General features: G+C 41.2%; 1 protein-coding gene across 5 annotated transcripts; it reads left to right on the top strand.

Annotated features, from left to right (window-relative positions):
- Window positions 1–294: 294 nt before the first annotated feature.
- LOC142954356 (solute carrier family 41 member 3-like) lies at window positions 295–23,237 on the top strand. Of its 5 annotated transcripts, none has more exons than XM_076095310.1 (11): window positions 295–490; window positions 2,819–3,171; window positions 11,410–11,517; window positions 12,068–12,139; window positions 12,356–12,500; window positions 13,514–13,660; window positions 14,027–14,171; window positions 14,510–14,589; window positions 17,098–17,232; window positions 18,371–18,519; window positions 19,497–23,237. In XM_076095310.1, the coding sequence occupies exons 2-11, from the start codon at window positions 2,863–2,865 to the stop codon at window positions 19,668–19,670; spliced, it is 1,464 nt and encodes a 487-aa protein (XP_075951425.1). In that variant the 5' UTR covers window positions 295–490; window positions 2,819–2,862; the 3' UTR covers window positions 19,671–23,237. The 5 variants fall into 5 exon arrangements, with proteins under 5 accessions (XP_075951425.1, XP_075951427.1, XP_075951426.1 ...); XM_076095312.1 differs by lacking the exon at window positions 295–490 and adding an exon at window positions 1,149–1,360; XM_076095311.1 differs by lacking the exon at window positions 295–490 and adding an exon at window positions 1,149–1,368.
- Window positions 23,238–25,684: the final 2,447 nt, after the last annotated feature.

Here is a 25,684-nt window from a genome sequence, read left to right as displayed (position 1 = left end):
TACTGAACATGAGATTAGTGTAACTAGTTTTAAAGACCAACATGTGTTGATAGTAAACATTGTATAGTGAAATATATTCTCTCCATGAATGAAAGAAGTGAAGGTGTTGTCTCTGCCTGCTGCTGTCACCGGTCTTCCAGAGATAGAAAGAGGCAGGAGGGGGGTGGGGTGGGGGGTATCACTTATCTGCTAATGCCATGAAATTCAAGAGGGTGCCCTAAAACGGCGCCCCATGTTGCATGCGCTCTAACAGTGCACACACACACACACACACACACACACACACACACACACACACACACACACACACACACACACACACTGATCTTAACGCACAGACGTATGTTCAAAAATGCCCGAGCAAACGGAAACATGCAAATAGCCTTAATATAGACATACACAGCATAGCGAGCATATGCGCAGTTATTCTTGGGAGCTCGCGGGTTCACCTCGGCCGCGCACACGCGCTCACCCTCACAAGGAGACAAAGGTAAGGACCATACAGACACGGGAACCTATCTCCGCTGTGCGTGTTACAGGCTTTATTCAGATGCTGGAAGCCCAACAATTACTTTCTAACCCCGAAAGTGTTGACGGAGCATGTGTCTTCACCGTCGGTAATGACTGCCACCGATTTTCTTTTGAATGGCAGCCGCCGTGGGTGCGCAGGGAAGGGAAGCTTTAGCCATACATGCCCTGGACTTTGGAGCGGGACAGCCATCGACCCGCAAGGGTTTCCCTGATGGGGTCTGAGGACTGTTATCATAACGATTGTTTTTCACATGTTCTGATTATGTTTCTTTCTTATTTTAAAATTTCACACAATCTACAATACATATCCTGCTGTTATTCCTATGACCGGTTTGGGGGCCTTTGAAAGGTTGAGGTTTGGACCCCTTGTCTCATTAATTATTAACTCCTGACATGGCAGATTAAAACAACTCCATCTATGTTTTAATAAGTAATGACAAAAATAAATAAAAATACTTAATAAATACATTTAAATAATAGTAATAATAATAATAACAATGCTGTTAAAAACAACACTTCATGTAACATTTGGGATTTATTTACAGTATTTTCAAATGTCTGCAGCTGCTCACTTTCTCCAGGGGGGGGGGGGGGGGGGGGGGGGCGGGGCTACACCTTGTGCTTATCCAATCGGAAAGCGTCCAGCTGTATAACCTCGGTTACCGGGGCTGTGGCATTATGGTATGTCGACATGGCAGCATGCAGTGGAGGCATGGGAGTCAAGAGGAGAATGTTGTCGGACATTTGATCGTTCTGACGCGGATCTAATGAACCTGCGGACACATTTGGACGTTTCACCGGATTTCCGGGAGTCTGTCGTCGACATTGTGTATAAACGTTTGTAGCCTATTTGTGTCGTTTTAAGCCGTTATTCCGGTCTCTGTGGTTTCAGATGGACTGAGTGATTCATCAACACACCCATCACGTAACGCCAGACAGATGCTTTCAGTGAACGTTACCCGTTGGGGTTCCTCGTCTTTAGCATGCGAAATAAAAAGATATCAAATGAGGTCGTTCCATAGAACCGAAGCGGTCGTTTCGTCCTTGTTAGACTTCACAGCTAAAACATGCATTTAAGTATTTGAAATGGTGTAAATGAGCGCTTGGGATATTCATGTATCAACACTGTGTTATGTCCAGTTATGTCAATAATACACATTGTACGTTAAACAAACTGGTGATCCAGTGTTTCCATATATTCTGCCCTGAACCACAGAGCTTGTGTTTAGCCCACACAAGAAAGTAGACATGAGATGTTGGAATTCAAACAGCCACATAAAAGGTTGCCCAATGTTCCTAATATATCCAGAACTATTACGTGTTACTGATTGTAAGAGTGAGGCATTTGAACACTGTTTCTGAGAGCTGAGCATCTGTTTGTTTTGTATCTAAGGACAGCTTTGTTATCTTAATAGAACTCAGCGGGCAGTGTGTATTAAGAGTTTCACAGGATTGTGAAAACCGAGTCAAAGACATTTTTAAATAATATAATTCAATGAAGCAGTAATGTAGACAAGGGGATTATTAGATCTACTAGTGGGGAAACTGACGACGAATATTGAGAACCAGATACCCCTGGATATTTCTAATTGAAATATAGAAAAGGATACATAGATCTGCTGGACAGTCACCAGGCTAATACATGATTAATCAGGACGATAAATGATCTCATTATTTGAAAAAATAAATAAAGATCGATATGAACAAATACACTGTATTATACAAATTCACATATGGAGCCCTGTAACCGACAACAGGCAGAAAAATCAGACGAGTTGAAGATAAAACTGAATTGGCTAAAACATTAAATAATGCAGGTAAATAATTAACATGGAATCTAAATGGTAATAATATATATTGTTTTCACTCTTCCTTCAACCTCCAGTCAGTTGATAAAATACATTGAAAGGAAAGAGAGCTAGCTGAGCACCAACCCTTTTAGCTACTTAGCTGAAGCTAACGTTCATCATAAAACAACAGTGCAGTGGACTGCTGCAGCTTCACTGTATCAACAGCTAAAGGGTTTCAATAGAAGGCTAATGCTAGCTTCCTAAACAGAGTACCACAATTAGGTTTAAACTTATTTCAGGTAAAGGAAATAATCAAATATTCTAGGTTATACCAGCTCATTGGAGGTTAAAGGAAAACTGTAAAACGTTGTATTTCTTTCCACACACCATTCGAACAATCTGACAATACTATTTATGGATATAAATATAGCATTTTTGCTGTTTGTTGGTTTGCGGGCTCCCTACAACACCTGACCCATTTTATTCTGTATTCACAGATTAAGCCAACACCACCCCACTCGTCACAACCACCACCGCCATCATGCCCGGTGAGGATAAACCATCACAACAACAGAGCCGCCAGAGAAAAAAGAACAAAAAGTCCCGCTCCAAGGGGAAGAGCCCGGGTGGGGGTCCGAATGCCCCCCTAGGAGGCGGCGTAGATGGCCAAGATGACCTCTTCTTACCCCCGGCGCCCCCTCTTAAAAAGCCGGCAGAGGAGAAGCCGAAAGTGTCCGTCGCCAAAGTGGAGGAGGAGTCGTCCATTGCTATCTGTCTTCAGGTGGTGTTCCCCTACCTGCTGGCCGGGATGGGCATGGTGATGGCCGGCATGGTGCTGGACGACGTACAAGTGAGTGCACGGCCATGAGGCTGGTTTTGATTCGGTGAACTGGCAGTGTGCACATTAGTACCTAATGGTGACGGCTTGATGTGTGGATATTTAGTACATTTTTTATATCTTGTTGTAAAGTTGATGTTAGAATTAATTTCCAACCACCACCAGTGAGGCGTCTAGTGTGTTGTATTTTACTGCCATTGATAAGTTGCAAGTTCATTGATATTATGTGCCCATTTTTTGGTAAATTTCTGCTGTTGTAATCTTTGCATCATCTGCAAAGAGCAGGCAACGTTTTTCCAATTGTCTATTGTCCAATTTTGAAAAACCTGTGCCGTTTGCAGCCTCAGTTTCAAGTTGTGTTGCACCCGTTGTGGTCTTCTGCTGCTGTAGCCCATCTGCTTCAAGGCGCAACGCTTTCATTGATGCTCTTCTTCATGCCTCTATTGTTACGAGTGGTTATTTGAGTTAATGTTGCCTTTCAGCTCAAAACCAGTGTGGCCATTCTCCACTCGTCGTTGCTATCAAGAAGAGAACTGCCACTCTCTGGATATTTTCTTGTTTTCTCTGTATGGTTGTGCGGGAAAAATCCCAGTAGATCAGCACTTTCTGAAATACTCAAACCAGCCCGTCTGGCACCAACAACCATGTTGAAAGTCACCTTTCCTCCCCATTGGGATGCTTGGTTTACTGCTTTATTTGTTTGTTTGTAAAATTGGTCACATATTAGCGAAAATGCAGGCGCAAGTTTGTCACAAGCAGCAGAGGTCAGCAGCAGAGGAGACACATTCCCACTTCAAGTAGATGGAGAGGAAATTAAGCTCATCTGCTTTATGATGAGCTGCCATCACTTTGGTTTTTATTTGTCCAAGTTATGAGTTACTTGAGTTATTCTTTCTGTCCTCCACTGATAGACACACATCTTATCCTCACACGGCTCATTCCCTTTGCTTCATCTAGTGATTATCAGTGTTTCCTCCCCGGTATCCGTTTCCCTCCCGCATACAACGGGAGGACAATTGGTCACGAGTTTTAGCTGGCTCCTGTGTCCCGAAGCGCAGGGGACATAGAAGGACAAAGAGAGACGCCTGTCTGAGTGGGAAAAGGAGATAAAGAAAAGAGCGCTTCACTATCAGCAGTTAGGATTCTTACTGTAGCCTGTAATGGTTTTGGATCTTGTCTAAATAATCACTTCCTGTTGTCATAGCTTTAACTTATATCCCACAGAACATCCTATGTCTGCTACTGGGCTTTTTTAATTCTTACCCTCTGTATTTTGCCATTGCTTTCTGAGACATGGCTCACTCAGCTTTACTAAGCTTGGGCTGCATTACACAATTATGCAACAACGCCTCCATAACATGACTTAAAATGGATGTTGGGGCTTTAAATCGCTCGTTCCTCAACTACTAAGATGTTGACCATCGCTGCAGCTAAATAATGCACTCCTTCTATAGAATAGGGTTACTGGAATAGTGGTAGTTTTAAAGCTACACGTGCCAATACTTGGCCCGCCTCCCAGAAGCCCGGGCCGTTATATGATGTGAATGATGTGATGAATAATTTTTTTGCCAAACTGTTACGCTCTGCGGGCCGACACCGGTCTTAGTGGTCCCTGGTCGGTCCATTTGGTAGCTCGCTTTGCTATTTACCGTATTTTCCGCACTATAAAGCGCACCGGATTATAAGGCGCACCTTCAATGAATGGCCTATTTTAGAACTGTTTTTATATATAGGGCGCACCGGATTATAAGGCGCATAGAATAGAATAGCGTCGTAAGCGTGTCTCTTGAAAGGTGCCATTTTGGGGTCTTTATACACACAAGTGGTGTTGGACTAGGAGTAAGCACAGTACCGGTGTTTACCGCGGTGCGGCTTTGTAGTTTACCAGTCGTACTGAAACATTTTGACAGAGCGCCGTGTACAACCAGTATGGATCAACCAATTAACCAATTGATCCATATATAAGGCGCTCCGGATTACAAGGCGCACTGTCGTTTTTTGAGAAAATTAAAGGCTTTTAAGTGCGCCTTATAGTGCGGAAAATACGGTAGTTGCATTGTGGGAAATGTAGGCTCCAATGTTTTGTCTCCTGTGAGTCTCCAGACTTTGTGAAAGTGCAATGCCACATTGCAGGACTACCTTGGTTATTCTGAGAAGGAAAACATATGAAGCATCCATAGTTGAAGCTAATGAGATACTCTGAGAGTTATATAAATTGACTGGGTTAAATAGTGTAAGATAATCTTCTTTAGGTATTGATTTGACAAACAATATTATAGTCCAGGGGAGCAATGTCTTAGTCACACAGAGAAGAACGTATTTGTTTGGTCTAACATGTTGTTTTAAAGTAAAAGAAAGCTCCAGTACCATGGCCTTTATGACAGAATCACAATGCAAATATACCGGGTGGAGGCGAGCTGGAGATGGATGGAGCAGACGGAGAGAAAGAATGAGTCACGATGTGGAGAGAGAGAGACAGAGAGAGAGAGAGAGAGAGAGGGTGAAACGCAGCGAGGCCGGCCGACGTGGGGAGAGGGATGTCACATGGAGGGAGAGCGAGGTAGGATGAGAGGCAGACACGCAGCAAGAAATAGAGGTGGGGGGGGGGGGGGTGTAAGCCGGTTGTTTCCCCTCATGAGTTTGCATGTCGGGCAGTGCAGACAGCCCTGCCTCTTCCTCTGCTACGTCAGCAGAGCATAGCGGAGGGAGCAGGACTGCCCTGACACCGACCGGAGGAGAGCAGCACTCCAGCCAGAAGAAGAAGCCGCCTGCTGCATCTCTTCAGTGGACCTCCTGGAATCTCTTATTGACATCACAGAGCTCTTTTCTTTGTTTTCCTCCTCACCCTCATTGTGAGCCCGCCACAACAGAGGAGCTGGATTGATAGAGACACAAAGGAATCCCGCTGCTTCCAACTCTCCGGTCCTTTTGGACTGTTCTTCCTCGTCTTCTTGCCACCGTCAATCATTCAGCTGTCACCGCGAGCGTCATTTTCGAGATACAGCATTCAAGCTGGAGGTCAAGCGGATTTCAGGCTGGATCAAACAGATTGAGGACTAGATCCAACAAACACTAAACTCATAAAGGCTTTGAACTACATCAAATGGATTCTGGAGTAGATCCGAGATCCTGGACTTTCTAAAAACTGAACTCTCCACTGTCGGGTTCATTCCTCTGTGTCAACCTGTGCGAATGTCGAAGCCATCTTACTAACCTTTTACCTAAAAAGGCTGTTTGGTTAAAGACAGACTTTGACTACAGATGTGGATGCTTCTGCGCTTGTCGACCAACATCGGATGTCGATGAGTAGGAAATGGTGTTGATGATTGTGTTCCGCGGTGGTGCTGACAAATGGATACCTCATCACTGCTGACTCACCACTGGGCCAAAGATGTCACGCTCCATTGCCCCCACATTAGAATTAAAGCCTTTAAGGTTGACTGTGTCTGGGGAAAAAGATAAGCAATCAAACAAATGGGAAATTAAGTGACAATCTTGCATTTGTTTTACTTCGGAACATCTGAGGACATGGCAGTAGCTGCTTACCTAGTATCCAATTGTCCTCAGAGGTAAAGAGGACTCATATGTTCATGTTTTACTTGTTCATTGTCAAGGAAAATTGAAGAAAAGCTTGTCATTTCTTTTTAATTCTTCAATAGTGGCTCAAACGTGCAGTCACAAATCATGTGTCTCAATTTGTTTTATTTATTCAGTTTATAGCCCTCTTTAAACCAAGGACGACCACATTGATTGCTTTCTTCTTCAATACTCACCCTGCTCACTTTGTTTGGAAAGGTGAAACTCAAACCAAGTTTTTTCTTTGGACACATCAGAAGCAGTTTTTTCCCTTCCACTTGGATGGCATTTAGACATACCATGGGATAACTACACGTTGAACTAAGTGCTCAAGTAACCCCAACTTCAACATGGTGGTGACTCGTCTGGAGCTGGAGCTACGCTACCAGGGCAAGAAGCTCCGTGGCGTGACGTGGAAGTTGACTCGGTCAGAACATGGATTCATACCAGAGAGCTCCTGGCTGATTGCTGCCCAGGTTATAGTGCCGTACCTGGTGTCAGGGCTCGGACTGGTCTCCGCCGGTATTGTTATGGACCTTATACAAGTATGAAAATCTAAGAAAAAACATTTGTGGAATTGTTTTTGAGAGATTAATAGATGGATGAATAGGGATGGGCACCATCTGAGATTTCTACAGAGTACTTTATCAAATACAAACAAATACTTTTTTACAAAATACTTTCTTTTTTACGAAACAAAACTAGCCATAGTTGTTGAATCTTAAATTCCGTCACAAACGTCAATCCCCTCAATTTGCCAGACAAAAACGTAGATCTTGGACTATTTTGCAAACCCATTTTATATCTTGTGACTTTCTTTTTTTATTTAGGTCCAATGTGAAAGTTTTGTACAATATACAACATGGCAAATACTGGCAAAATGATGTTAGGTAAGGGAAAGATCATGGTTATGCCAAATTAGCCATGGCTGAGGCATTGTGAGGCCTAAGACACTAACACGCTTGCTTAAGGTTTGGGCGGGCTCGGTTGGTTAAAAAGTCAAATGTTACTTGCAGGTCTGTAACGAGCCCTGATTCCCATCTCCTGCGTGAAAGTCAAACTAGCTAGACGCCTACACACCCCTACATTCTGCCTCGCTACATATTGGTAGCACTGCACTCGGCATTGGGTCTGAAAGTTGCATTGGAAGTAAATCGTCAGGCACTCAACATCCAATACGGACATAATTCCGAGGTCACTGAGCTGAAACACAAGTACAGTAGACCTACGAATTTGGACCCTACGAGCCCTGTGGTTGGATGGGTGAATGGCTTGATGGGCTGACAAACAGGTTATCGTAGTGTTATGGATGAATAGATAATGTGGAGAGATGGGTGGCTGTGCACATACTGTATACGGACAGTTGTAGATAGTTGAATGATGTTGCAAGAATGGATAGACAGTAGAGTGAAAGGCGGAGATCGACTTTACCTGCTGCCTAGTAGTGTGTACCAGAGAGGTTTAGATGTGGGGAGAGGAGAGCCTTGGGATGAAAGTGGACGGTCCATTTAATAAGTGGTTGGAGGATGAAAGAACAGAGGCCAGAGGGAGAAATAGACACTTTGATATCTTGCAATCACATCGAAGAATATCTGCATTTATCTGTGTCAAAGAAAGCCACACCGTTTACAACATTTCTTACATTTGTGTTAGCCTAAAATATAGCTTGTTTGTAACCTAACTAAGTGCACATGCACTTATGCACAATAATGTCGGAATAATACATAACTATATTAACAATAACGGCAACACGATTTCCCCTGAGTAATCTAGAGTAGCGTGGTGTTAATATTTCGCTTGGCTTTTTGCCCATCACACTCAAACAGCAGCAGTAGAATTACAGCAGAAGTGGGCCACGTCCCAAGATAGCCACCCCACACGACAGCCGTCAGCTAGACCGATCAGTCCAGAACCTGAGAACAATGTGTATAAATAGATACACACACACACAAAAGCAAACTTCGACGTTCACTATGCTCTTTATCATCCCTCATGTTCTTTCTCATGGCCTTGTTTAACCCCCTTAAACCTCATCACGTCCTCCCCTCCCTAGTTGCTGCTATATTAACAATGCAGGAGGCAGGAACGATCTCATTGGTCGTGTTGAATGTTGGTGGGTGGAGCTAAAGCACAAGGGCACAATAGATACCCGGTTGAGGAGGAGCTTAAGTCAAAATATTAAAAGAATACAAACAACGTTCACTAAATTCATATTTTTTCACTTATTTCTTGAACATGGCATTCGTGTCTTGGCTACCATATTGATAGAGCTGTACCCTTGCCCTTTATCACAGCTGCGCTCTGTGGCAGCTGTGTAGCCTAACGCCACCCCCCCCCCCGTGTTAACCGCAACAAAGCTAAAATAACGATACATTTGTCCGCATACTAAACACTACAGCTCCCCTTAAAATGTATTCGCTCTGCACTGATGGTGACACATCGTCTTAAAGCACTAAGCTAGCCGCAGCCACCAGACTTGAGCATGGAAAAGCTGTAATGCTGCTGATCTTAAACCCACGGTGATCTCAGGCTCTTGGGAAATATTATTAAAAATTCAGTTATCGGCTCATGGATGCATGCTTCTGCCAAACATATTTCCTATGAGACAACTGTGTAAAATTGTCATAATTAGCATATGAATTCTCTGTTTTGTGAGGTCACAGTGATGCTTGACGTCGAGTTTCGCTTCTCCAAAAATATATTTGCTTTCAACTTTTAGCTGCAGGCCGCTGTGTTTTCAGCTAAATAGTTCCTTCCTTCATTACACCCATTTCGATTCAGTTTAACTAAATCACTGATCATATTTGTGCTTCCAGGACATTTTACCCTTCGAGAAATGCTTTTTTTTTATAACAAAACTTCTTATCTGACACTCTTTCCTTCTCTTTCCCTCCTTCCTTCCTCTATTTCCGGCCTACTCTGTCAGTTCCTCCTCTCATCTTTAATTCCCTAGCCCCCTTCCTCCCTGCCTCTGCTCCACATCACTCTGCTCTTGGCAGCTCTGCTGTTCTTTTAAATGTGCATCTATTTAGGGATCTAAACCATCTTGGACCTGCCAACTGGAGTTGTAGTGAGAAAATAGGAGGCAGACTTTGTGAACTGTTCTTCTTCTAAACCCACTGAACCTCTGCAGTACAGCATCAGGCGATACTCAGAGATGTGGAAACAGGAAGAGTAGCCTACTGGGTTAGTCTAGAATATGTGATGTCCCTTACTGCATCAGTAAGGGACAAGGTTCAGAGGGTCCATCTGTGGAGGTGGAGATGCTGTTTATGCCTCCATGTCGGAGATAGCGTGGCCGTCACCATGTTTTTTTTGCAACCAATGAACAGATGTGACCATATTTGGAATGCGGAGGAGTGACGTAGAGACACCGTATATGTTTCTGGCAGCGACCTGTCAATCACAGTAAGCCCCGCCCTAAAGCATACCCTGCTTTATGGTCTGTTTGACTCTAAATGGACCATAACTTACTAAATGAACATCATGATGTATTGAAGAAGACTTGAAACTAGAGACTGAGACCATAAACTCATGTTTACAATGTTTACTGAGGTAATAAATCAAGAGAGAAGTAGAGTCATTTTCTCATAGACTTCTATACAACAAGAGAATGCAAGTTTTAAGACACTTTCACATCAGCTTCACATGGTAGAACAGGAGGTTACCGCCTGGTCCGTACGTACATTTCATCTGGAATTTCTTCAAATTTGCCACAAACGCCCACCTAATCTGTAATCTCTATAAACAGATTCTGCATTCATATACAACGGGACAATATTTTGGCATCGGAAGTATTCTGGTTTCCGTTTGTAGTCCGAGTAGTATTGACCAATCACGTTTGAGCAGGCTTTGGTTGAATGCAAGTAAACAGTTTGTGTTGAGAGCAAAAGAGGCCAAAACGCAATCGCGGATCCCACCGGCTATCGTCTGATGATGACTTAGCTTTTTATTGATTTTAAAAATCAATTGTAAACTGGCTACTTGTGAAACAGTCTAGTCTCTCAACCACAACTCCACTCTGGCATCTCAAGTTGCTAATAGCCTGTAAATAACGAGCAACGCACTGAAAAGGAAGTCTTAGCCCAGATATCAGCTGGCTATACCTAGGAACCCCAGAACTACGACCCCTTGCCCCCAGAGGCTTATCGTTGTGAGACCGATAGCTGATGGGGATGAGATTGAGGTCACTGGGACCTCATATCCATCCCATCCTCGGGAACGCGATAGCTAAAGAATAACTTGAGTGATTTACTTCAAATTTGGCACAAACGTCCTCTTGAACTCAGGGATGAACTGATTCGATACTGATTTTGGTGGTCCGAGGTCACTGTGACCTCACAAAACACAATTTTAGGCCATTTCTCAAGAATTCATACGCTTATTATGACAGTTTCTCACAAATGTTTACTCAGATAACAGTGATGACAGCTTGGACAGACGTGGATGTAAACTGCAACGTGATGCAACCGTGCGGTGGTGATTCTAGTTTTCGAGCTGAAAGAGTTGTAATTTAGTATGAATTTATATTTGTGTGCAATGCTAATAATTGAATGTGTGTGTGTGTGTGTGTGTGTGTGTGTGTGTGTGTGTGTGTGTGTGTGTGTGTGTGTGTGTGTGTGTGTGTGTGTGTGTGTGTGTGTGTGTGTGTGTGTGTGTGTGTGTGTGTTCCAGCACTGGAAGGTGTTTAAGGTGATAACAGAGGTGTTCATCCTGGTGCCTGCGCTGGTTGGACTCAAAGGAAACCTGGAGATGACGCTGGCTGCTCGCCTCTCCACCGCGGTAAGACGGGCTGGGTGTTAAATACTTTTACGGTCCTCACTGTTACCACTCCCTACGATTTAATGTTACCAGCCTACATACAATTAATCATGCACAACTGATTCAGGACCAAGTCATACTTACAGAAATGTATCTGTTAATTTGGTATCACATGATGCTAATGTGGTATGTTTGTTTCCCAGCTCTACCAGTTATTTAGCTTTGTGTTGGAGTAGCCTGCTTTAACTCTACAATGCTTCCAATGCTCCTTACAAGTAGGCATGATAATGCAACGTGTTGAATTATTCAGAATGATATTGAGATCCTGCTTCAGTAGTTCAGTAGGTACTTTTGCAGTTGTTTACAAATTCATTTTCACCGTTTTTGGAAGGTCTTTCCTATAAGTTCTAACATTTTATAGACCAACTTATTGCGATGTCATCGTATCTGGGAATGCGGTGACATCGCTAGAAGTCAGTTCAGCGGTCAAACCATCAGGTAGCTTTCTACGATTTAAATGTCCTTTTCCCCACTTTCTCATTGAAGTGGTGCTATCTGTCTTTGTTTGTAGGCCAACACAGGACAAATGGACGACCCCGATAAACAATGGACCATGGTGTGCAGCAATCTGGCACTGATACAGGTAACATACTTCCTGGATACTCACATGTTGACCAGTTTAGGCAAAGATGCTTTGTTTAGGTCCGTGTGGTTCCCTGTGGTCTAACCTCTGATGTTGTGCAGACGAAACGATGAAATGTTTAATCAAGGAGACAATCGGCAGATCAACCAGTGATGAAGATAACTGTTGGTTGCAGCCCTCCGTAAATGTCACGTTTGTTGTCGTGGTTTTCTGCAGGTCCAGGCGACTGTGGTGGGTTTCCTCGCGGCCGTGGCAGCCGTGTGTTTGGGCTCGTTTTCCAGAGGGGGGATAGAACTGGACCAGGCAGCTGTCCTCTGTGCCAGCAGCATCACCACAGCCTTCGTCGCTGCTCTTTCCTTAGGTAAGCGACAAGGAAGGCTTTTACTGTTTTGCTACACAAATTGTATAAATCCATTACAGTATTTTCCAATTGTTTTGGCTCAATTTTCACTTCTAAGTTTCAATTGGCAACACTTTTAACTCTCCTGAATTTGGTCTCAAAATTCTGCACGGCGCGTAATGAAAACATCACACAGAAGGTTTATTAGAACATCAAAATATTAGATATTAGATCATCGTTGTGATTTGAAATAAAATGATCGTCATCAAATAATACTGTCAAACTGTTGCTAATAGTCATAAATGCAAAGAGAAGTCAAGTGAGTAAGAAATGTCACTTTGGACCTTTTCTGTTTAAAAGTCAGAATTTGGTCAGTTTTTCTCAGCCACAGAGCGAATAAAAGTATTTCTCTAAAATGTGGAACCATTCGTTCCATAGTACGTAAAAGTAACATGTAGCTTCTGTTTTTACTCCCAATGTTAAACACCATCAGTGAGTCCAGTTCAGCACATTCACAGAGCAGCATGTGCATCTATCCCTGTATCACGACCTCCCCTCCTGTAATCACTGCATAATCCATCATTCATCCTCACATTGAATGTTATGGTGTTTAGCGGAAGCTTGAGTCATGTCTCAGTCACCTCTTTCCTGTGTTCCTCTCCTCACTCTGTCATTTTTAATATTTCTCTATGAACCAGTGCTTGTTCTTATTTTACAGCTAGTCTAAAGGTTTCTCTTCTCCAGAAAGCAGTCATAGCGTGAGGCTGCTTGATTCTCTGAAAGATGTCTGTATCAATGTTTAGGCCGAAAGCTTTTTTCTCGTCTTGTAACCCTGATAATAAGCTCTCGCTCAGAACTCACTGAGGTATTTAGTGCCGCCTCGGTTGAACGCGATGACAGTTTATTTTCTTCTTTTTTTAATCCATCATCTGGTTTTCTGTTTCTGTCCTTCCACCCCTCTGTCTCTCCTCTTTCTGTCTGTCTTCACTTTCGACCTCGTCCCTGGTCCACCCCCCCCCCTCTCCCCACCGTAGGCCTGGTGATGATCGGAGTGATCATCGGCTCCAGGAAGGTGGGCATCAACCCCGACAACGTGGCCACGCCTATCGCTGCCAGCCTGGGCGATTTGATCACCCTGTCCCTGCTGGCCGGGGTCAGCAGCACACTCTACGAATATAAGGGTGAGGAGATACAGGGACACTGAGGCATGATGGGAGATCTGATGTGTGACTCTGTGTCACACTTGTCTGTGCCACTCCGGTGTGTTCACTCACATCGGGATTTTTACATTTTGTCCCGTTAAATTAATGAAAATTATTATCGATATTATGTCCAATGAGAAGCAACATTTTGACAATTATGGAGGCAGTACCAATACTGTGCTGTCTACTACTGTGTGTTAAGTGTCAACCATTGATGGTAGTGCTAATAATAATTCCATAATTCATGGCCTCTCTGAAAGTAAAAGCTGTTTTTTTTTAGTATTATTCATTTTTTTCTGCCTGTCAATATAAGTAAGTAAGAGGGTGTCTGTCCCTGTCCCACAGATATTTGGTACCTGTCCCCCCTGGTGTGTCTGGTCTTCCTGGCTCTGATCCCGCTGTGGGTGGTGGTGGCCCGACGGAGCCCTCAGATCAGGGAGGTTCTCCGCTCGGGGTGGCAGCCTGTTATAGTAGCCATGTCCATTAGCAGGTATTTACTTTAAGTTATTTTAGTTCATTATTTATTCATACATCATCATATTTAGCACAATTTGTAACTTGTGTGTACAGTGAACTTCACATTTGAACAGAGGAGTTAATAAATAACTACGTGTGTAATTAGATACAGTCTAATTTAAATGATGTATGCAGGTTGATCTGAGCAGGTTGTAGTAGATGTTCAGTGAGAGAATATATCAGCCCTATGAACTGCTAACTAGATAGCTGAAAACAAGATCATCTTTCTTCCATTCTGACATCAGGCTGGAAACAACCCGCTGGCAGTGACTGCATGTGGGTCTGATTCCCCTCTGTGTTTGTGCTTCCCAGTTTCGGAGGCCTTATACTGGACAGGACCGTGAGCGATCCCAACTTTAAGGGCATGGCTGTCTTCACGCCCGTCATCAACGGTAAGCCCTTAAAAAGCTAAATGATGCCACAGACATCATTTCAGCCATTTTATTGGTTGTTGTCTGCAGTGACAGTTTAGAAACCGCCATTGCACAGATGTTTAAACGGCAATGCATAGAAGGTGTGTAACGAACACGAGGAGAGAAGCCATCATAATTGCATTGATATTGGCATTATATTTAACTAAAAACATGAGTGAATGCGTTTTTGTTTTTTTTAATACACAAGAAAAATCTAAATACAACTCTTTTATCACTATTTACAAAATATTTACACAAAGGAAAATAACAGGTAAAGCGTAGCAAGCAGTTCACAGTTTCTCTTAATGGCTTTGGCTCATTTTGTTGAAACAGTCTTAACATTCTCTAAACTGTAAGTGCAACTGTCACAACTGTTTGATGGAACTTCCCAACTCCGCTGCACGTCTGCAGAAGGTAGTAACACTCCCAAAACATGTCAGTCGAGCTCCAACACCTTGTAATTGTGTCAGTAAATTGGCCAACGGCACCAAAATGAAAACGTGTTAACCGTACCGGTTATAATATACCCTGGAAATGTTCCTCTGTTCTGTTCTGCTTCCTGGATACAGTCTGAGTGCTATTGTCTATGGCACCAAGCTTTTTAGATTCCAATTTCAACAGTAGGTCAAAGTTTACTGGGAAAAGGCAATACTGCAGTACACAGAAAAAGGATCCGCACACGTGTATGTATACAGTAAATCTATTTGTGTAGCCGTGTGTTACATGTGCTGTAAACAGAATAGTCACCCTAAACCTTTCACTTAAAGTACGATACAGTGAACAGAACATTTGACACAAAAGGAAAAATTGCAGCAGTAGTTCAGTAAACAACCAAATTGTACCTCCTCACAGTATGCACCACCATGTTATGAATATACCGTATTTTCCGCACTATAAAGCGCACCGGATTATAAGGCGCACCTTCAATGAATGGCCTATTTTAGAACTGTTTTTATATATAGGGCGCACCGGATTATAAGGCGCATAGAATAGAATAGCGTCGTAAGCGTGTCTCTTGAAAGGTGCCATTTTGGGGTCTTTATACACACAAGTGGTGTTGGACTAGGAGTAAGCACAGTACCGGTGTTTACCGCGGTGCGGCTTTGTAGTTTACCAGTCGTACTGAAACATTTTGACAGAGCGCCGTGTACAACCAGTATGGATCAACCAATTAACCAATTGATCCATATATAAGGCGCTCCGGATTACAAGGCGCACTGTCGTTTTTTGAGAAAATTAAAGGCTTTTAAGTGCGCCTTATAGTGCGGAAAATACGGTACACGTATGTCTGACAGATTTTGATAACTGAATGGATCATTTTGCGTGTGAAGAACGTGAAGAAGTTGTGAAGAGCACGACGACTTCACTGAGAATCAACTCATCAGTGTTGGTCACCGGGCGATGTGAAAGGAGAAAGAGGAGAGAAAACTAAATTTGATTTTCACCCCTATAATGCTGTTTTAGAATGATGAAGAAGAAAGAAACTGCCTTGAGAATAAGTGGTCGGGCTGTGAGGTGATGCATGTAGGGATCCGCTGAGTCGTCGATATGAACCATTAATGGTCAAGTGTCCTGGCACAGCTGACGGGGCCTTCGATGAGCACTCAGATTTCTGCCTCATTTTGTCTCTTCCCATTTCTCCACTGTTTTCTCAATCTTCCTCTCTTTCTCTCTCTTTGCGCAGCTAAATAATAAATTTGACAATCTGGTTTGAATTTCCCATTTTCCCACACTTTTTTTTTTTTACAAAACGTTCCCCCGAGCCCTTTCCAATTCATCAACAATCTGTGCTGTTTTTTTTCGGGGTAAATACTTGAAAATGTGTTTAGTGTAACTATTAGGCACAGATGCCCTGTCAACAGCAATAGTCAAATGGATTTTGAAATGTTCTTTTGTATTCAGAGGAAATGTGGCTTTTGAGGAGCGAATGAAAAGGCTTGAATCGCACCAGAATGAAAGGATCAAATCTAAACGCATCCGTCATGTTTAACCCCGGGGAGCCTTTTCTTTGTTGTTGTTGCCTTAAAGAACGTCGCATTTAAAAATCTGCAAATGACTTGTCAACCGGATCAGACACCTTGACACAAACTAAGTCAGAAACAAGTCATTTATCAGAGTTTCAGAGAAATAATGCAGATTCACTGTTTCTGCACAACCAGGGTCACATTTCACTGGTGGATACATTCGGCTGCATACCGTTCATTTTCTTTTACGACTATAAGAAGATTCCGGGTCAAGCTTTACTTATTAAGATGGTCTCTTGTGTCATTACTTGGCTTAATTATGTGTGCAGGCGAGGATGAAAGAGATGAAGTGTTTTTTTCCAGATTCTGAAGCTGTTTCACTCGTTTCCCTTCAGTTGATTTATGAGGATACAAAATCAATATCTGCAAGAGTCTTGGTCCGACATGAAATGAAAGTGGTTGCTCCTTAATTCATATATTGGCTCAGTCGCTCTGTCCTCTTGTCTCTCTGTCCCCTGTGTAGGAGTGGGTGGTAACTTGGTGGCCATCCAGGCCAGCAGGATCTCAACCTACCTGCACTCCTGGAGCATCCCAGGGGTGCTGCCCTACAAGATGAGGCAGCACTGGCCCAATCCCTGCATCACCTTCTTCTCCTCAGGTAACTCGGCCAGGCTGAATGCACACATTGGCTTCTGTGTACATAGCAGGGTTAGATGCTGACATTTGTAATATTATGTTCATTCTGTTAATATTTGTAATATTAACAGAATGAACAGGGGTGAAATGGATCAAAATAAATAAACGATTGCTTATTGTCGATGAGCCATATTGTTGTTTAGTTTTTTTTATACATGCTGGTATACAAGACCTTCTTATAGGCATTTCATAGTTATTTGCAAAAACAATACAAAAAAAATGTGCATTAGTAGTTTTAATGATGTGTTATCAGCTGTTTAGAGCTAGTGTGAGGACGTTAAACAGCTCATAATTCATCTCTAATATCTACTTTATGTTGATGTGAAAGTATCACCTCTTTACTGAATGGAGCATGAATGCATGAAGCTGTTAGCTGCAGTGCTGCCAACGTTAGCTCAGACTAGTTGTTCACTATGTAGCATCATCAGGGATGGTCATTACAGTCATTAATGCTGATCTCCCAATTGCATATTTTTACTGAATATTGGCCGATAACTTTATTACACACGATGATTGTTAAGCTCTGTAATTAATCCGCAATTCACATGCGTGTCATTTAATTCGAAAAACTCAAACTCAAACTCAAAAGAGACCAATAAATGCTAATGTTGATCTGAGTCAGCTGGATGAGTAAATCTGTTTGCTAACACATTTGCAAAACACAACTTTACAAGTTGATGATGTGACAGATGTTGTGATTTCAGCTTGTTCCGCTTCCTACAAGTCACCAAACATAATGCAGATTTACTGTTATTATCTCTGATTATATCATATTAGTTCGTCTGGAGAAGACATTTATTTTCAGTATCACGGTGTAATCATCCGTTGAAGATAGAATTCTTCTGTTGGAGTCTGGGGAGTAAAGAACATTGGATATCATTTTTGATAACCAGAGAGACCTTTTTCTGGAGTCAGTGTCGTTTCTGAATGAACTTAACCCGCAGTAGAATATCCTGAGGAGCTCGCACAATAGGTGCTGGGCCGGCTCCTTATTTGAACGCCGGAACACAGCAGGACAGGACTGAGTACACAGCGAGGGATCATGGCATTAAAATAAAGTACCGCTGCCTGTGAAGTACTCACTCCCCTGTGTCCGCCAGGGGTGAACTCCAAGTCTGCGCGGGTGCTCCTGATGCTGGTTGTCCCCGGTCAGCTGGTCTTCCTCTACGCCATCTATCTGCTGCAGGGAGATGAGGCGCCTATCTCTGTCGCCTTCACCGCCTGCTACCTGAGTGCTGCTCTGCTTCAGGTAAACCGCCGCAGGTTCACACTCACATTTTGTGAGACGCTGTCATGACCCCCCCCCCCCCCCCCCCCCCCCCCACAAGAAATAGAAAGAAAGAAATATTGTATTTTTAGATCCCTGCCAAGTTTTACACGACTCTCATTTACCCGCAGTATTTGTCCGTGTTGTTAGTGTAATTGCACAAAATTAAGACGTCAATTGTCTGGCAATCTCCATAATCTCCTGCAGGTTCAAATAGATCTCACGTTTTATATCTGCCCGATTCCAGCCGACTGAGACCTCGAATGATTTCACTGCTTTGAGGATACACAGGAAGCTCATATTGAGATAACTGGATTTTATTTAACACCATTGATGATACAGAAGTGGTTAATTGTTAGATCATTTTTTCATGGAATGCAATTGTTGACACTGTTTAGGGTCGGTTTGGTCAAGTGTGTTTTATTTAAAATGCTGGGGATTTTGTCCGAAGACTGTAAAGTGGACACTGTCACCCTGACATTTGTGGACTACGGTTTTGCCATTTTGCAACCAGAACAGAAGTGAAAACACACCGTGAAAGGGTTAAAGTAAACACGGCCAAATCCCAAATGCCGGTGTGCCGACCTGTCAATCACAAGGTAGCATACCCTGCTTTATGGTCTGTTTGACTCTAAATGGACCAATAAGTTACTAAATGAACATCATGCTGTATTGAAGAAGACTTGAAACTAGAGATTGAGACAATAAACTCATGTTTACAATGTTTACTGAGGTAATAAATCAAGAGAGAAGTAGAGTCATTTTATCATAGACTTTTATACAACCTGACTTATCTTTGCAACCAAAGGAACCGCCCCCTGCTGGCCATTAGAAAGAATGCAAGTTTCGGCTCTTCTGCAGGGGCTTCACTCTTCAGCGGAGGTTGCCGCATTTCTATCCATTTCTTGTTGTTTTCCTCTAATCGCGGACTTCTCAGCTCGGTTTTCTTCTCCCAATAGGTGGCCATCCTCCTTTACTTTGCCGACCTCATCATCCGTATGATGTGGAGACGGAGCCTGGACCCTGACAACTTCTCCATCCCCTACCTGACCGCCCTGGGGGACCTGCTGGGCACGGGCTTTCTGGCCCTTTGCTTCCGCTCCGTCTCGCTGGTTCAGAGCCTGGGTCTCTGAATGTTCCCCCTTTACCCTGAACTCTCAGCCAGCCACTTTTCTCGTTGCACCAATTTTGTTACGATCACACGGAGATGCTTTTGATTGGACAATAAAGCATTTTCTGATGGTTATCACTGGGCCAGTTCACACCGAGGAATCTGTGACGGAGCGGTGGCAAAGGTGACACCCACTAATTTACACCCATCCATCTGGGCGAAGGAACACATGCCCAGCCAACCTCATTCTTTCATTTGAGGGCAAAAGACTCTAAAGTATGTAGAAGTTATAGTTCTCTGTCCGTCAATGAATTGAACATTTTTATTATTCAATCATTCCTCTTTATGTCTTTTAGTTTTCACTAAATATGAGTTTGGTGGCTCTGTGCTCACGACATTATCTCTTCGGCTTCATCAGAGCACTTCTTAGCAGCTTCACGTCATAGCAGGAATACTGAGCCACTGGTCCGTTAGCGGCCATTTGTTTGAATGTGCATAGATTGGATCCACGTTTGGCTGGGCATTAATGCTAGAGGTTGTGGAGGTTGACGAATGTAATACGCTTACTGGAGTTTTTATAGATGGACAGTTTGTCCAAATGGGACAGATTTAGTTAGTAACCAAACAAGATATAACGTGTCAATTAGAGAGCTTTAGAGACAGATTCTGACATGACAAAATGGTCTCCCCCGTTTCCACTCATAATGCTAAGCTAAGTTAGCCGGCTGCTGGCTGTGGGTTTTATATCATACTTTTAACACATACATCGGTGTCAATCGTTTCATCTAACTCTCAACAAGAGGGTGAATAAGCACATTTCGCAAAATGTGGAGCTTTTTCTTGAAAGGTTTGGAGTTGGATCTGTTCATGTAAAAATCACTTTGCAGTTCTACAACCACCACCAACCAAGCATTGACAGCTGTTTCATCCTCTGCACTTCTTCCAATTCAATTGCAATGCAAGTCACCAAAATGCAAAACAGATGAGAGGACATATTTGCCCTGATAAAAAAAACACAACTCTGACTAAAATCCCTATGATGCATCACAAAAACGGTCTCCAGAACTTCTAACATGTAATCAATATATTGCTTTTCTTTGCACATACAGACATGGAATGTAATAAATGTGGCACTTGCAAACAGTACTGCAGTGAAGTTAAGGAAAAGGGGTTCAAAGTTCTCAGGCTGGAAGGCAAACTGTTCTAACACCTGAAATAGAGGTTGTGATAATGCTTTAATGTTATGACTTTTCAGGCTGATTATTTTATACCCTCAAAAGAGCATAAACCTGAAAAAAGTGCAGATACTGCACTCTGCCATTGGATTATCTTCAAGGAGCTGTTGTACAGCATCTACCAACAAAATGTTTTCTCTCAGCTTTCTTATCCATTTTAACTAGTTTGTTTAGGAAAAGTAACTTTAACTTTGCTTATTTCTTACAGCTCAGAGTTTATAGAATGTAGTGAGTGAGGTGACGAGTCCTACAGATTACAGATTACCAAACCCGATGCGGACTCAAAGCACAATGCGATAACTACACAGCTTTCTTTTTAGGTCCGTTTTGTCGTTTCTCATTAAAAAGTAGTTTTCACTAAAATTACACATTTGTATGGCAAACAATTTTTCATATAATTATACAAATTTCCTGGAAGTCACAAACAGATTCTAACTAAATTTTGACCATATATGTAGTCATTATGCACTAATAATTATAAGCAATGAGATTCTACATCATACCAGAAATTGTTCAAAGGCCCAAACTATCATGTTCCAAAGCACTGTGAAGCCCTGAACACGTGTCCACACCGCTCACTATTAGTGTAACAGTCTCAATAGTCCAGATCTTGAGCTGCCATTCAATGTATAAAACAAAAACAATGAATGCAGACAATTTCTACATTGTTTTTACCCGACAGCCCATGTAGCCGCAGGGAATCCCTCACTACTTGATATAACGTCCCTTTAAATGGAAGGTCCACAACGCCTTACTGTTCATTATGAAATCATCAGAAACCATAAAACCTCATCATTAGAGCAGTGAATGCATACACATGAACACGTTGGTCTCAAAGATGTGTTCAGACAGATGGCAAAGCCAATGTTCCCCTTGCGTCATTCACAAATGAGACCGCTGGGTTGGGAATTCAGAATTCACCTTTGTTTTTCCCTCCAGTCTCCAGTCTCTTACTTCTTCTTACTGTACGTTTATGAAGCAAATTCATAAAGCCCTGGGATGCGCTCAGATTTGTTGTTCAAATTGAGACCGATTTTCTGAACTGTCATTTAAAGTAATTTTTAAGTGTCTTGATTTCCCAATTGTGCATTGTTTCATCGTACATGAACACAAAAGATTGCAATAAGTATGAATAAGAAACTACCACAGTATTAAGAGATCCTAGTCTGAAGTAGACTGGGCATCTCTCATTTCTTGATGTGTATACAAGCTTAATCTCAAAACACGATTTCTCAAAATGTATGTGTAAATGCACTCATTACGTCACATGAAACAATTCTGCTTTTAACGTTCGCTAGTAAAACCTAATTCTAGAGGCAAACCGCATTAACGTTGAAATCTGAGGCATTTCTACAACAGCCTGTGTTGTCCAAAATGAATCTATTTCAGTCTTAGTAGGGCTTTACACAGTACTTTCTACACTAGGAAGTTATGAAATAAAGATATGTACTATTTGAATCACAGTTAATATCACTCTGAATGTGTTACCTGTGATACTGTGAGACTTAGACCACAGCTAAGGTTGTGTTGTACCAGCACGAGTGTGTCTTAATCAGTGGGGCTGGATGATATATCTTTATCTGTGTTCACTTGAATCATTATTTATTGTGTTATCTCACTTCTGATTTTTGTCGTAATTAGTTACAGTATGACCAGTGAAACATTCTAGACTTATTGGTTCATTTAATGTACAGCTACATGTACATTTTTGATAACGACTTCATTTAGGTTGGTAATGAGAATGGTAATTTAAAGAAAAAGTTCAATGTTTTGGAAAATATATTTTTTTCACTTACTGCCGAGACTTAAATGAGAATATTGATAGCAAGCCGAGTCGTTGGGTTGGTATCAATCTTCTCGTCTAACTCTTGGCGAGGTGGACGAAAAGCCTATTTCACAAAATGTCAAACTATTACCTTTAAAAATTGTGTGACAGAGTGATGGCAAAATAACTGATTGTAAACGTGCACCTTTTCCTTTGATAGTAGTCTAAGGTTGCCTTCGAAAACAACAAAGTTAATGTCAACTCTGTCTAATCTCATCTACAACTATGTAGACGCGACGTAATAGCTTAATTTAAATGTTGCAAGAGTATTTTCTCTTTTGCTGTCTGTTAGCAACAAATGGTACTGTACTTCAATGTTGACACTGCCACATGATGAGTTTAGGGGCTTTAAAAATACCTTCATTTTGTAATCCTGCTGTGTTCACTGTCACCTGAGCTTCCACTGTTATGTCCGATGTGTGTACAAAGATGTGTGTGGAATCAAATATGTGACAAATGTTTGGTGACTGTTTATGTGATTGTGTGGCTATGAACAGTTATATTTTAATAAAAACCAACATACCTGTTACTTTGGCACCTTTATCAGCCAAGAATCAAATAACTTCTTACTTTGATGCCGTCAGGTGGAAGTATCAATAATGACACCAGCCAGGTTTCAATCAAAATTTAGCACAAATTGTATCCAATATTCTGAACAATGGACAAAGAAAATGTGAATTAAAGCAATGTTAGTATTAGGTGTTGGCTCATCGAACAGCTGGTGGCGCTAATTCTCCAGTCGGGTGCTATTTAACCACTGAGGTAGAAGTGAATGTAACAAGATGATGATGTTAAAATTGTCATGGCATGTTCACTTCACCCCCAACCTCATTTGGAAGTGTCGTGAACATTGATTGCATGTAGGAAAGCAGTTTGGGTTGTATCTAATGTTCTTTTGCTAACATTAGATATTTACACAGCTAGCCAGACATATTTAGCATTACGATAAATTTGTTTAATAATAGTTATAAAAAGTCACAGTAGAATGGTGAAAAAGTCATAGTATGGTGTTAAAGAAATATATAAAAAGTCAGTAAAGTAGTAAAAATTATTATAGTATTTCAATATCGGTCACAAAAAGTCACAGTATAGTATGTAAAAAAAACATCTGTCAAAAATTCATACTATAATAGATCAAAAAAGCCCTAGTATATTATATATAAAGGTCATAGTATATATAAAAGCCCTAGTATACTATATATAAAGGTCATAGTATAGTATATATAAAAGCCATAGTATAGTATATATAAAGGTCAGTATAGTATATATAAAGGTCATAGTATACCATATATAAAGGTCATAGTATAGTATATATAAAAGCCATAGTATACTATATATAAAGGTCATAGTATAGTATATATAAAAGTCATAGTATAGTATATATAAAGGTCATAGTATAGTATATATAAAAGCCATAGTATAGTATATATAAAGGTCATAGTATAGTATATATAAAGGTCATAGTATAGTATATATAAAAGCCATAGTATAGTATATATAAAGGTCATAGTATAGTATATATAAAGGTCATAGTATAGTATATATAAAAGCCATAGTATAGTACATATAAAAGCCATAGTATAGTATATATAAAAGCCATAGTATAGTATATATAAAGGTCATAGTAGTGTGTCGCAAGTCATTCCAAAAAACTCATGATATATCTACTGTTGAAGAAAAAAAGTAAGATTATATACAGTATATAGAAAATCATAGTATCCAAGTCAAACAATTTCTAATATAGTATGTCTAAAGTCAACAAAAAGTCACAGTATAGTATGTCGAAAAAGTAATAATATAGTATTTCTAAAATAAAGTAATTAAAATGTAAATAAAGTTGAAAAATATCAAAAAAAGTCAGTTGTAAAAAACTGTAGAGAATGTCATAAAATGTTGAAAAAAAAGTCAAAAGTCAGTATTGTAAGTCGAAAAAGTCATAAATAAGTCATCGTATAGCATTTTGAAAAATGTCACAAAAATATCAGAGTATAGGCACGTCAAGAGAAGTCATAGTACAGTATGCCAAAAAAAGTCAAAAAGGTCATAGTATAGTACGTGGAAAAAAGTCATATTGTCGTATGTCATAAAAAGTCATGGTATAGTCATTTGAAGTATTAAATCATATTTCATCTTATATCATGTTGGGAAAAAAGCATAAAAATACATACGTACATATGTTAAAGACATTCAAAAAAGTATGTTGTGAAAAGTCACAGCATATGTGAAGGACCAGGGTACGCATAACGCTGGGAGAGCAGGTAAAGGTGGGAACAATTTGGATTTTATTCACCCAAAGTATTTACAATAATTAAGAATGGTAACAAAATCAAGCCAAAGGGACAAATCACAATAACTATATAAACTTAACATACTTGCTCCAAAGTCTAAGTACAACTTAACTAAACAGAACTTTTAAAAAAACACAGTGAGTGCTCTTCTGAACAAGAGACACTCCATCCTCCTCTTCTCCAATGTTTACCAGAGTGTGTAACATCATGACAGTTATCATTTAAACACAATAATAATGTTATTTATAAATTAATTTAAAAAAACTTCATATAGAAGTTATATTCTGGATATTAAACCCCACTCCTCCCTCATCTCCTAACTGCATCATATATACTCTGCTGGCCAGTCCATAGGTGATTGCAGGGGATAGAAGACATTCCTCCTCTGTGGTGCAGATGTCGTGGCTCCTGGGAACACCCCTCTGGCTGTAGTAGAATGGCACAGTCCAATTGTCCAGACTAATCTACTTAGGCAGGTGTGATGCAGCAGCAGCAGCTCAGTCTTTTACAGGACACTGACAGGAAAGTCGTTCACTCTTTTATCAACCTTAACTCAATTTTCCTTCATTGTGTGCACTCAACCTAGAACATTAAAAATGTATTCTATACTATATTATTATATAGTTTGTAATCTTAATTCCAATAAATTGAATTGCATTGAACTAAGTAAAACTTTTCTGAAACACTG

Source organism: Anarhichas minor, unplaced genomic scaffold, assembly GCF_050575085.1.
Source record: "Anarhichas minor isolate MPS153535 unplaced genomic scaffold, ASM5057508v1 ptg000020l, whole genome shotgun sequence".
NCBI classification, from domain to species: domain Eukaryota; kingdom Metazoa; phylum Chordata; class Actinopteri; order Perciformes; family Anarhichadidae; genus Anarhichas; species Anarhichas minor.
This window is presented reverse-complemented; position numbering and strand designations above follow the sequence as displayed.